At 53.7% G+C, this 12741-nt stretch overlaps 1 protein-coding gene across 6 annotated transcripts in view; it reads left to right on the top strand.

The window, feature by feature from the left end:
• Window positions 1-12741, top strand: part of LOC144723595 (uncharacterized) — a 128352-nt gene that overhangs the window by 90860 nt on the left and 24751 nt on the right. The window contains exons 7-8 of one of the 6 annotated variants that reach the window (XR_013586230.1): window positions 822-1708; window positions 3410-3500. The exons of 2 other annotated variants lie outside the window; for them this stretch is intronic. Coding sequence is in view for 1 of the 4 variants with exons in the window: in XM_078602452.1 (XP_078458578.1) it covers window positions 3403-3633 (231 nt within the window). In the remaining 3 variants the exon portion in view is untranslated. Of the gene's footprint in view, window positions 1-821; window positions 1709-3402; window positions 5298-12741 lie in introns of those variants that run through there. 3 more of the 6 variants (XR_013586233.1, XM_078602452.1, XM_078602454.1) reach the window with 3 other exon arrangements.

Below are 12741 nucleotides of genomic sequence, written 5' to 3'. Positions count from 1 at the left end.
TGTAACCCACCCTGTAACCCACTCTGTAACCCACTCTGTAGCCCACCCTGTAACCCACCCTGTAGCCCACTCTGTAACCCACTCTGTAGCCCACCCTGTAGCCCACTCTGTAACCCACCCTGTAGCCCACTCTGTAACCCACTCTGTAGCCCACCCTGTAGCCCACTCTGTAACCCACCCTGTAGCCCACCCTGTAACCCACCCTGTAGCCCACTCTGTAACCCACTCTGTAGCCCACCCTGTAGCCCACTCTGTAACCCACCCTGTAGCCCACTCTGTAACCCACCCTGTAACCCACCCTGTAACCCACTCTGTAACCCACCCTGTAACCCACCCTGTAACCCACTCTGTAGCCCACCCTGTAGCCCACTCTGTAACCCACCCTGTAGCCCACTCTGTAGCCCACCCTGTAGCCCACTCTGTAACCCACCCTGTAGCCCACTCTGTAACCCACCCTGTAGCCCACTCTGTAACCCACCCTGTAACCCACTCTGTAACCCACTCTGTAACCCACTCTGTAACCCACTCTGTAACCCACTCTGTAACCCACTCTGTAGCCCACCCTGTAACCCACTCTGTAGCCCACCCTGTAACCCACCCTGTAACCCACTCTGTAACCCACTCTGTAACCCACCCTGTAACCCACTCTGTAGCCCACTCTGTAACCCACTCTGTAGCCCACCCTGTAACCCACCCTGTAGCCCACTCTGTAACCCACTCTGTAACCCACTCTGTAACCCACTCTGTAACCCACTCTGTAACCCACCCTGTAACCCACCCTGTAGCCCACCCTGTAACCCACCCTGTAACCCACTCTGCAGCCCACTCTGCAGCCTGCGCAGCTTTCGAGGAGAAACGGCCCGGTGGCAGCCCCCCTCCGCTTGCGCGTCGTCGGCGCGACGCCGGGAGAGCGTCGAGGTGGCGACTCCGTCGCCTCCTCGAAACGAAAAACGCCGAGACGCTGCCACGGGCCGCAACGCAGGCGCTCGCTCGCGCGCGGCAACTCACGGGGGCAGCTTCAAGTCCCGTGCACCGCGTGGCTGCCGTTTAATTTGATCCCCGGAGGCTTCTGTTTTTAAGGCGCAATTGGTTTTTCATTCATATTTCATGCGGCGGAGGAAGCGAGGGAGTGTGCACGCTGATGGATGCATCGGAGCCATCTCCTCCCACCTGCAGAATACCAGGCGGAGGGTCTATGACACGTGGCTGTAGTTTCTCCCAACGAGTACCGGGATCCAACGAGTACCGGGTTCTAACGAGTACCGGGTTATAACGAGTCGCGGCTTCCGCCGCTGTCTTTGCTGCTGCCGCCGCTGCTGCGTAGCTGCGTGGTTCGTCACGCACAATCAGGAGTTGCCTACCAACGATTTGCCGACCACCGAAACGTGACCCCTTCACGGCACGCACCCGCGGGCAACGCCGCAGATGCACAGCATAGACGCACGGGCATAAACTCGTCGTCGCGAGTGAATTTCACAATCATCATCATCATCACTGGCCACGGATCAATCCACTGCTGGCTGAAGGCCTCCCCGAAGCCATCGCCATCTCTCACGGGGTGTTTTGGTTTTTTTTTTTCTGCGATGCAGCAGCCCGTCGAGCGCCTACGCAACACGCGGCGATTGGCGACGATCGCCACTCTCGGTCATTCTGGGCACGAGGAGGCGTTCAAACGCAGCAGCCAGAGTGCGCGCGGCTGATTGTCACGGCGAGTGCGACGTGATTGTGGAAACGCCGCGACGGTGTTGGACGCACTCCGTTGACATCCGCGCCGGGATGCCGATGGTTCATTCGGTTCCGTGCGGGTGTCACGCTGCTCGCTTGCTACGTAACTTAGCCGCATTTCGGTGAATTGCGTATGTGTGTAAGCACGCTGAACCGATTAGCACCGTTCGTAGCCGACCGTGCTAATCGGAGGCCGCCCACACAATCGCACCCCGCACGTATTATTCGTCTGAGGGTGATGATACCGAAACGGTGACGTTGAACAAATTATTGGGAGGCTGGCGTTGGCAGTGGGCGCATGAGCGCGACTTACGATGACAAGTAAAAAACAGCTCAACTTATTCGCAAGAACACTGTGGCCTTGAAAGAAAAATGTATATTGGGAGATGTTTAGGGCAATGGCCTTTTTGTATATAGCAAATAATAGGCGAGATAAGAGTCGCCGTCGTTGGCCATGAGTTTCAACTCTTATCGACTCCCATGCACTCCATCTCGCTGGCCTCTCCGATCGTTTGCCATGAATAAGGCCAATTACTCGAAACGTCACCTTTCACCGCCACAGTCTCATTGACACGGAAACGTGTTGATACTTTTCGGTAAAGTTGAGGTTGCCTCATTTTTTTAACTGCCCCCGAGTGAGAGCAATCCATGGCTGTGACGTGCCCCTTCACTCGCCGGGGTGGTGAAGTGTGGCGTGGTGACGTATGGCGTGGTGAATGTGTGGCGTGGTGACGTATGGCGTGGTGAATGTGTGGCGTGGTGACGTATGGCGTGGTGAATGTGTGGCGTGGTGAAGTAAGGCGTGGTGAATGTGTGGCGTGGTGATGTATGGCGTGGTGAATGTGTGGGAAAGCCTTCGTCCAATGGGCGGTGGAGAATGGCTGGGGGGAATTGGTTTCTCTTTGCACGTATTTTTAACAAAGCGTATTGAACATAAATAACCCGAAAGTCACAACGACAACGACAACAACAACACACTCGACAACGCATTGTCAACACATCGTTAACAACGCCGCTCGCTCAGTTACTCGCCACTCCCTGCCTCTCCCACTCCTCGACACGCATCTCCCCACCCTCTCCCCACACTCTATCCAATCTCTCTCCACTCTCTGCCGGCTGTCTACACGCATCTCCCTACTCTCTCCCCACACTCTGTGTATGCTGCTATGATGAGCGCTTTTATTCGGCTTTTACGGTGGCACCGTTTTGTTAATCACTGTTAATTATATTTTCGGTCCCTGTCTCTGTAACGCACCTTGCGAGCTTCGGGTAAAAGGCGCTTTAGAAGTGCTAATTATAATTTTTCTCCCGACGCTCTCCACTCCCTCTCCACTCTCGCTCTCTCCTCTAACAAACGCTGTGGTGACCTCCAGTGGAGATTGGCACACTGCACGTTGCCATCGGCCGTGTGGCTCAGCCGAATCTCGCCAGGGAGGATCTGCCCCACCAGTACTTACACTGCCAGCGGCTCGAACCAATGTTCCGCCTTTTAGGGGACATCTTCAGGAAACTGGGGGTGCCCTTCTACAACAGCAGCTTCGTATATGGGGGTGCCTTACCTGGCTAACAAGCGCCATGACCTCGCCAACTTCGCCTGTGCTCAGGCGAAGATGGCGGTGTACAGAACGAGGAAAAAGATGCTGGAAGGTGACACTGACGGCTGCTCTGTGCTTCCAGTGTTCAGGGGCCTGCTCAAGGCGCGACTCCGGCTGGAGCACGAGTACCACACACATGTCGGTGATGTGCGCGTCTTCTTCGAACGCTCGGGAGCCGGACAAGCCCCTCTCTGTACCAGCGTGGACGGCACCCTCGTGTTTACCTTCTGAGGCGCTCACTCGTCACCGTGGCGTGCCCGATGATCACCACCACCACGTGACTTTTCTTTCGTGTTGTGCGCGCTGCATTTAGCGCCACAGCGCGTGGATTTATAGCGATTATTTATTTGCTGGTGACTGTGTATTTCATATCGGAATCGCCTCCAGTGCTGTTGCTGCTGGCGGCAATAAAAGTTATTTAAAAGTCAAAAGCCTCTCCTCTCTCTCTCCACTCTCTCTGTCCACTCCCTCTCCACTCTCTCTGTCCACTCTCTCTCACTCAACACCCTCTCTGCTCTCTCTCCACACGACTCCTCGTTTCCCCACCTCGCCGCCCCGCTCCTTAATTCTTCACGCACACCGATTCTATTAATTCTCAGCCAAACGCAATAATTGCTTCCGTATGAATGTATTTCTTGGCTTTGCCAGTTAATAAATCAAGCCCATAAGCAATCGATTGAAATGAATGTAACAGATGATTTCATGAACTCATTATTCATCGTGTATGTAATTTGTAAAAAAAAAAAACATTAATTATGATTACTACGATCTTTTTTTATGAATACGAACGGTGTCCCGTGCGTGACTGCACACGTGCGATTACCCAACCACCAAAACCCGCAAACAACCACGGCTGGCGGTGTTGGCTGCGCGCGCTGGGGTCGTTTGAACCGGTAACCATTTTCACAATCGCTTACCGGTGCCCAACAGTCGGAAAGCAGTCGACCGTTTCTGGCGGAGTTTGAACGCGTACTAAACGCGCCGATCGGCACCTGCGGACGCAACGCTCGCTCGTTCGTGAGTTTGTTTGGCGTCCGTTTGCCCTCGCTCCTCAGTTAAAAGGTAAAGGCGCTGCCCTGCAATAGCTCGTTCTCGTCACCGCTGGTGGAATGGCCTCCACTCTAGAGGTAGCTCTGGTCTGGATGGTATTTGGTCTCCTCTTCCATGCTGACCAGATACGCTTGACCCCACCGGACGCGACCTGCCGTTAGACAAACTGTGTGGTTACCCATGTCTCCTGCTGGGTGTGTGCACACGCTCCGACACAAGTGTTCAGGCGCATCGGGTGTGTGCACACACTCTGACACGTGACGTCTTCCGTTGATCGCTAATTGCAGTGCTCGTACAGAAAGCCTCGTCATTAATGAATGCGTTGGGGATGCGGTATCGCGATCAGCCGCGCCTGTCATTACAAACGCGCCGCACATGAGACCCCAATAGCCAAATGCTCGTCCTCTTTATCTTACTCCGGTGTTTAGTTTAATCATGTTATTCCGCGTAATTGACTTTTGTATGAAGTCAAGTCATGATCTCACCAAATCCGCATCAAATAGAATCCCTCTACCGAGTGACATATCCGTATATTGATTTTGGGTCCTATCGGACATGTAATATAAATGTGGTCGAAAGCCCTACTTCATCCGACACAGGCAATTAATACGGCCAATTAATTAAGTTGTCACGTGAGCAAACGTGCTGATTACTGCTCCAGCAGCACCATCGGTGCGCTGCAGAGCGATCCACTCGCGCTTAACAATTTGCTACGGACGTTTTCCGCTCATGGTTACAGACAGCATCATCAGGCATTTCCCAGAAATCACGGACGCAGCAAACCTCACACCTTCCAGTCGTCACACTCAACTTGCATTGGCGACCACAAAATAAATCGTGAATCATGTTATTGGTCGCTAAACCCCTTCGTGTTATTTATGTAATGATGTTTACGTGTACGACAATAATACAAAATTAACGTACAAAGTTGTTGTGTTTTATCCTGCCTTCATTGTTTGGAATAACAAAAATTACATTTACAACACACACTGTATACAATTTATGCAATATTCATATTGATGGTTAATTTGTAAAACTGAACACATTTGCTCATGAAATATTAACACCGTAGCCTTTGTACTGCCTCTTACACTCACGCAACTTTGGCGAAAATGTGACAACTAGAAAGTGAATGCATTAACGATCTTACAAATGGCTGTGGTGTGAACCCAGCGCCTTCTGCATCAAAAGTTGGTGCCGACCCTCGGCACCGACCCTCTGCGCCAGCGACTGGAACGCGCAAAGAAGCCGTGAGCTCACGACGACCCGCAATTACGACCGCAATGGTCTGTGACCGGAAGGTTCTGCCACATTTCTCTCGATGATTTCGGACGGAATTGCGCAGATGGAGCGTGCACGCTGAATGCACCTCAATGTCCCGGGATCCTTTCGCGGGCAGCCGAGAAGGCTGGTGGTTCTTCGCTGGGTGGGTCACGTGCCGAGCCTGAACCGAACCACGATTCTCCGGCCCGATTCTGGATCTGGGGAAGTGTCCATTGCATGTGACGTCAATCAGTACTCCGTGAGTACACAGCATCACGTCGTCTGCATCGATCTCGACTCACTGATATCGCGTGTGACGTGAGCGACACGGCTTGGCTTTTGCCGCGTATAAACAACCGGGCGTCTCCTGAGCCGCGTGCGAGGCTGGCTCAGCACGGGCCCCGGCGCAGCTCGCATGTGCCTGTGGAAAACAAAAAGATACAGGAGACTCTGTCCGGGTGCTCATTCCCGGCCAAGTCAACACGGGCAAGCAGTGGCATCGCGTGGATGGAAAGGGCCCTGGCACAACAAATGAATGAGGATCCCGGTCCACATTCCGCCCTCTCTGTAGCCCAGTAGCCGGGCCCCTCTGGCCCATGGGTCATGGTGCAGTTGCACCGCCTACACACTCGGTAGGTTTGGCACTGCGGGGCCGCTGTCACTGGATGGATAGTCGCACCGCAAGACGGAGACGGTGGCAGCGTGGCAACTTCGTCAAGCAGTGACTAGATCGTGACTAATGACGGTCACGATATTTCGGTTAGAACGCTGCCATGTCAAGAAATCGCCTGGTCACTTTATGCATTCGCTCTTGCTCGGAGCGAGAATGCGAAGCAATCCCTGGCGAGTGAATGAATGCGCCGGGATGGAGATTGAGTGAGCGAATCGAGGGAGCTAACGCTGCAAGATTTAATTTTAAAGAGTCACCGCCAAGTCCGCGAAGGCGCAGGCTGGCATCGCGAGCGAGGGGGTTAAACATGCAGATGAGTTCTCGCTTTTGGCCCACGGCCAGTGTCACGGGAACAATTTAATCAGGACAATCCGGCTCGCTTCGTGCTGTCAGCTTGCTCATTGGATATTCACCTCGCCACGGCCCTGCCGAGCGCTTTCGGTGCGCGGATGACCGGGTCGGCGTGGCGAGGTTCCGTGAGAGCGGAATTCCGCACTCACGGATTTCGTCACAAGTCGACGCATGTCGTCACATGTTGTCACAAGTCGTCACATGTCGTCACAAGTCGACGCATGTCGTCACATGTCGTCACAAGTCGACGCATGTCGTCACAAGTCGTCACAAGTCATCCGACCGCATTGCCCTGAGTGGCGCCCCATATGCTCGGGCCTCGGGAGCTCAGCGGATCTGAGCCTCTGTGTGCCACGTGGACGGTAGAACACACGCGTTTAGATCATTTGGCTGCTATGAGTTCCCACATGATAGGCCACCTGTACTATGGATGATATCGGTCGCGAAAGCCTACGTGTTAAACTCACTTCGTTATAGCTATCATTTGTGGTCAGGCCTCCTCTGAAAAAGAACTATATGGCTCGGTGATCTTTACCTGGCAAAAAAATATGTTTAGAGACTGCCTGGGAATGCCACAGGCGTTGTAACCTCGGGCTATGAGGTGGCCACATAATTGATTTTTTTTCTCGCAGAACAGCGATGAGTGGCGTGCGGAGCGTTCTCAGTTTCCCCTCGTGTCGGATTGCGCTGGGCACCCCGGTTTCCTCTCCACAGGAGGTCGAACTCGTCTTCATGGCAGAGAGAAATTACCCCAATGCGGCAGAAACCTACAAATATGACTTTCCTGCCTCAACTAACAGCAGTGTTGTTGCTATAACTATCATTATTGGTACTACAACCGAACCGGCAGACACACACAAAGACAAAGATCCCCCGTATAGCCTAAACAGACTGTTGGGGCAAGTGCTGTTAGCGAGCACCTATGAAGGCCGGAACGGCGCACGAGGGGGTGGGTGGCCAGCACCACGCCCGGCCGCATTTGTCTCCCTAGTGGCGAAGTTTACACATCGCACCAGGTACTCATTTGAGGCTGAGTCGACCTAGGTGAAGGCCCACTTCTGATCATAGTCACTGGTGTTGGCCGTGAGCAGGAATCGAAGCCGGATCGCCGGGTTCATAGCGCAGCGCGCTAACCGCTACACTATGGCTCCCCATCCCGCACACAGACACTTACACACAGACAGATACATACCGACAGACACACACGCACACACGCGGGTGTCACGTCGCGTCGCGTCGGCCTGGAAAAACGAAATAAACGAGGCGCGGGCGGCTCGTGGTCAGAGGGCCCGTCGCAACGCTCGCCGCTCCTCTCGCCAAAATAACACTCGCTGACAGCCCCTTAGCTCCCTCGCCAAGACAGCCCCGGCTGAGTCTCACCCCGAACGCCCCCTCCCATGACCCCCCCCCCCACACCTTGCTGGCCCACTCACACCGACGCATCGGCCACCCGAGGGACCCGCGGAGAGCTGGGGGCGCCGCGCTCTTGTCAGGTGCCAGTCTGGAGTAGTCGCGGCACCTCTGTGCCATTCCATTGAAGTCTCTCGATGATTCCCACGCAGTCGACTCCAACCCCTTTGGCTCCGCTTGTTTATTTCATTATTTACCCCCCCCCACACACGGTTACTCGGCCTCGAACGTGCCAGACTCATTAAATGATGGATTGAGCTGAGGCCAGCATCAGGGCTGGCAATTTACTATGATTGCATTTACGATTATTCTAATAAGACTGACCTTTACGCCCTTAATATTAATAATAATGATGCTATCTCCTTAACCTCCCAACTGGAATGCACAAAGCCCACACCACCCTCTGTGCTTTTGAAGAAGAAGAAGAGAAAAAAAACCACCACGTGAGTCCACAGTGGCCGGGTGACGCGCTTGTCAGAGCGTCGAGCCCGCCTCGCCGTCAAACGTCGCTTTGAATGTCCTGCGACGATCTCGTGGCAGCGTGGGGGGGGGGGGTAAAAAGGCCACGTGCCGGAGTTCGAGGGAGAATCTGCGGAGCGTCTCTCCCGCGGCCGTTCCGTGACGCGCGGCGCTCACCGCTGTGCGAGGTTTCCTCGTGGATCCTTCGCCTCGTGACCCAATGGCAGTGGCACAGCTCAACTACATCCCCCCGTTGTTGACTCATCTCTCAACAATGTGTCCATGATATGTATCACAGACGAACCCTTCCCCGCACACCCATAAATCTTTATTTGCTTTCTTTACCCGACAGCCGATTGAGTCCGGCGTTCCGCGTGCTGGCGCGGGCCGCGCATCGTTGGTGTTTGCTGCGGGCAGAGGCTGCGGTTTAGCGGATTAGCGAGCTCCGCGGGACGGGGCTTATTGAGGGCCGCGCTCTTGCGTTTTCTCGGTGGCCGCGTCGCGCAGCAGGAGCACGAAACCCTCCAAGTACGGTTCCCGCGGGAGCCAAACCGCGATTGGGGACTCCTCCGCCGAGTTGAGGCGACGCGTTTGCACGCTCGCGAATTATCCCGCCTGCCTCGCGATCCTTAATCCGTGCTCGGGGAGCAGCGGCTCGTGGCCTGGGATGAGAAGGGAAGAGAGAGAGCAGCAACCACATTAAAATCTCTTCCTTATCCTTATTTTAATCAACTGGGTGAAATCAGATTTTTTTTTCTTTCGGTAAACTATTGATTTTCATTAAATACATTCACTGGGAAAGATATGAGCCGAGTAAAGGTTAAAGAGAAAAAATTAATCGGATTCAATATTGCACATTGTGAACTAAAAATAACGATGGGAATTCCGTAATGTCAATATTTAAACTGCATTACTGCGATGGAACCCAATTTAAATTATTCCCATGTTAAATAAATGTGTTTTTTGTAACATTGAAAAAAATTCCACTTTCTCATTTTCTGAGATGTCCCTCTTGAAAATGACACTAACCTTTCTTGTACAGTCGTGACTTACAGTCATAAAAAATGTATTAAATGCATCTGTGGACACATCAGAGCAAAATGACATTTGCCGCTCTTTTAAATGTGACATAAAAAATGTAGTAGGAGAAAATGCAATTGATTAAATTAACATTTTGCCTGCCATTGATCTAACATTCATTTCTTCAGGGGTGCCCGGATCAAAATGAAGCGCCTAGTTTGTGATGGCACCGTATAAAATAACACTGGGACAATCGCTACAAATGTTTTAATAACCAAAATGAATAGGCTTCGGTATTACACGAGAGACAGGTGAATTTTGCCGGGGGATCCTGTAATGATTTCTTTGGCAGATGATGGATGCAGCGTGCGCGTGTGTGGCGCTCGGGGCAAGCGGCACACCGGCCGTCGTTAACGCCTCCCTTGCTGGCGCCGTCGACAGCGCCCGCCCGCCTGCCCGCCCGCCCTGCCCGGCCGGCCAGCGTGTGGTTTGGCGAACCCCGGGGAACGGGCAGCTCTCTCGAGACAAGGGTGGGCGGATCACCGTGTGAAAGGAAACCTGAGCGCGCAGAGGAAAAAGTGCCCACGCGTGCGGGTGAGACAGCCCTCAAAAAGGTCTGCATGGACAGGTTGTTCACGAGCCCGCTTGCTGCGCTGCCATTCGTGTGTATGCATACTGAGCTCGTGTAGCTCCCTTTATCTTTCTTGTGAGCTCCTCTGGCCACAGTTGCACCAGGCTCGATGGGCCCACATGCTGGATCGCATGGCCCACGTGCGAACCAGCATGTGGGCCACTCGAGCAGAGCAGCACACGACACCTACACGATACGACATGCCGTCCCCAACCGCCAATCAAACTCATTGAACTTACTGCCAATCTCCGAGCAAATTCCCGAACTCTGAAGGTTTGGGAGTTTCAGAAGTCTGTGTGATTCACCAACCCTTGCCTCCAAAGCACTATATTATAAGCTGAGTGGTACGGTAATATATTTATTGCCGGTACACTAATGCCACACTGGTATGATCTAACACTCCCACTGGTTATCTCAAGGCTTGTACGTTAATGTTCTGTTTAGTAGCTTTGGAGGAAAGAGTTGGTGGATCACATACAGATTTGTAAAACGCACACATCCGCTGGGCTGTGAGGTGGCCAGGAGTTGTCATTAGAGCAAGTGGGTTATGAATCCATGCGTGCAAACCTTTGATTGTTATACACCCCGTGAGCTATGGGGGTTTCTTTCTCTCTGAGTATTCCAGTTTCCTCCCACGTATAAAGGCAATACTTTTTCATTGACTTGGCGAAACATCTTAATGCAGAATCTCGCTTTTAAAAAGTCTTGGGACTGAGCGAGGTTGTCCTGGATAAATTTGAGATATTAGACGTTTGACGTTAATGTGGCTTTAATATTAAAACTATCGCTTTTCGTGGGAATGTGATCCCCCCCCTCCCCCAGCCCAGCCCGTGGGTACAGCCCCACGTGGTTAGCAGGGTGCACGGCGCCTGGCACGAGGTTGTCACGGGGGACTCGTCTCATCACGTGACACTTCCCGCACGCGACCAATTTATCCCACAAGATCCCGGCAAACGCCGCTGCTGATGTGCCGCAGCTTCGCGAGGTCATGACCTGAGGACACCTTCACGCGTGGCTTCGCAAACCCGCAGGCAGATTGCCTCGAGATGTGACTGTCAGTGACGCGTGGAGTAAACACTCGTGACCACAACGCCGTGAGATGCGCCCCACCCCGTCAGATCGGTTTGAAGCTCAGCTGAGGCCGAGCCCGCATCGCGCTTGGATGTGGCGAGCGCCGTGACGACACGGGCAAGCAGTGGGCATTGTGGCAAAATGGTTGTTCTGTACTTATGTGCTCCCCGACTTCACCAACCCACAATGACCAGCATGGTGGGGTGCGAAGGTCCTCATCCTGGATTGACCGAGGGCTGTCCACGTGCGTGCAGAATGTGGATGCAAGGGTGATGTTGCCATCGGCTAAACGCGTGGCTGCGGGAGTCCGAGTGGAGGACACACGCGGGGTGCACAGGCACAGGAGGTTAGGACGTCCAGTAGTGAGTGTTTAAGTCATGACATTGCTTTATCAACCACAATATTTTACACCGCCTGTTAAAAAATATATATAATGTCTTACGTGAGTGAAATCAAGCGAAAGTGCCCTCGTGTTCCAAACATACTGGGGGATAGTTCTCGTCTCCACTGTTGGTCCAAAGCCAGTTACGTAAATTCCACATTACTATGACAAGGCTTACGATGTCTATCGGGACAAATAATGTTGACTCCTCCCCACTAAGTGTTGGTGTGTAGATGCCACTCACTTCCCTGACCCCTAGATGATGACGAGGATGATGCAGCCTGTTGACCTTGCCCAGGGTTTGAACTCAATTACTCTGCCAATGTATGGCAATCCATCCGCCTTAGAAAGTGTCCTATGCCACCAGTGGCGTTGCTTTGGAGCGCGTAGCCGGTGGCAGCTGCAGCAGCATCTCACGGGCCGGAAGGGCCCAGGTCCCCCGAGCGACGAGGAGTGGAGACCCCGGGTGTGTTCCTTGCACCCCCTCCCATGCCAACCACGGCGCACCACCGCGTCCCGCCCGTTACGTTCAGCAATGCAGGCTGCTCCACGCATACACAATGCGATAGTCACCGAGAATGAATGCTGAGAGAGAGAGAGAGAAGCTTCTAAACATCAGATGTCATCACCAGCTGATTTTGCTTACAGCACCGGCCTCGGGCTAAGGTTCATCTCTTTCTCTCCACTGGCAAGGTTTCCCTTTCCACCAGTCACCTTCAATTCGCACATTTAAACTCGCAGCTTGTGAGAGACGAGGCCAAGAAACGGGGCCCCGTTGCCAGCTGCCGAAGAAAGGAGGCTCGATGGATGGGACCGGACGGGGGCCTGGGAAATTGAAGGGAAATGGATTTGCTTCCTGCATGGCCGTGTGTGTCCGAGTCGGGCCGACCCCCCGATCATTTATTCTGACACGGAATCCATCATCGCGCACGTCCGGGCTCATCGCAATTCTCCCGGGGCCGCGGGGCCGCTCGCGAGGAACGCCCCGCGCGGCGCGGGCGCGCACGAGCGGAGAGAATCGCGGACCCGGGGCGAACCGGGCTCGACTCAGCGGCGGGGAGGCCAGCCGCACGGCAAAGTGTTGGGCCTCAGCGCTCGCGCAACTCCCACCACC

This window comes from Lampetra planeri, chromosome 18 (genome assembly GCF_965212315.1).
Source record: "Lampetra planeri chromosome 18, kcLamPlan1.2.h2, whole genome shotgun sequence".
Classification (NCBI taxonomy): domain Eukaryota; kingdom Metazoa; phylum Chordata; class Hyperoartia; order Petromyzontiformes; family Petromyzontidae; genus Lampetra; species Lampetra planeri.
Note: the sequence above shows the minus strand (reverse complement) of the source record. Positions and strands in the feature narration are given on the sequence as shown.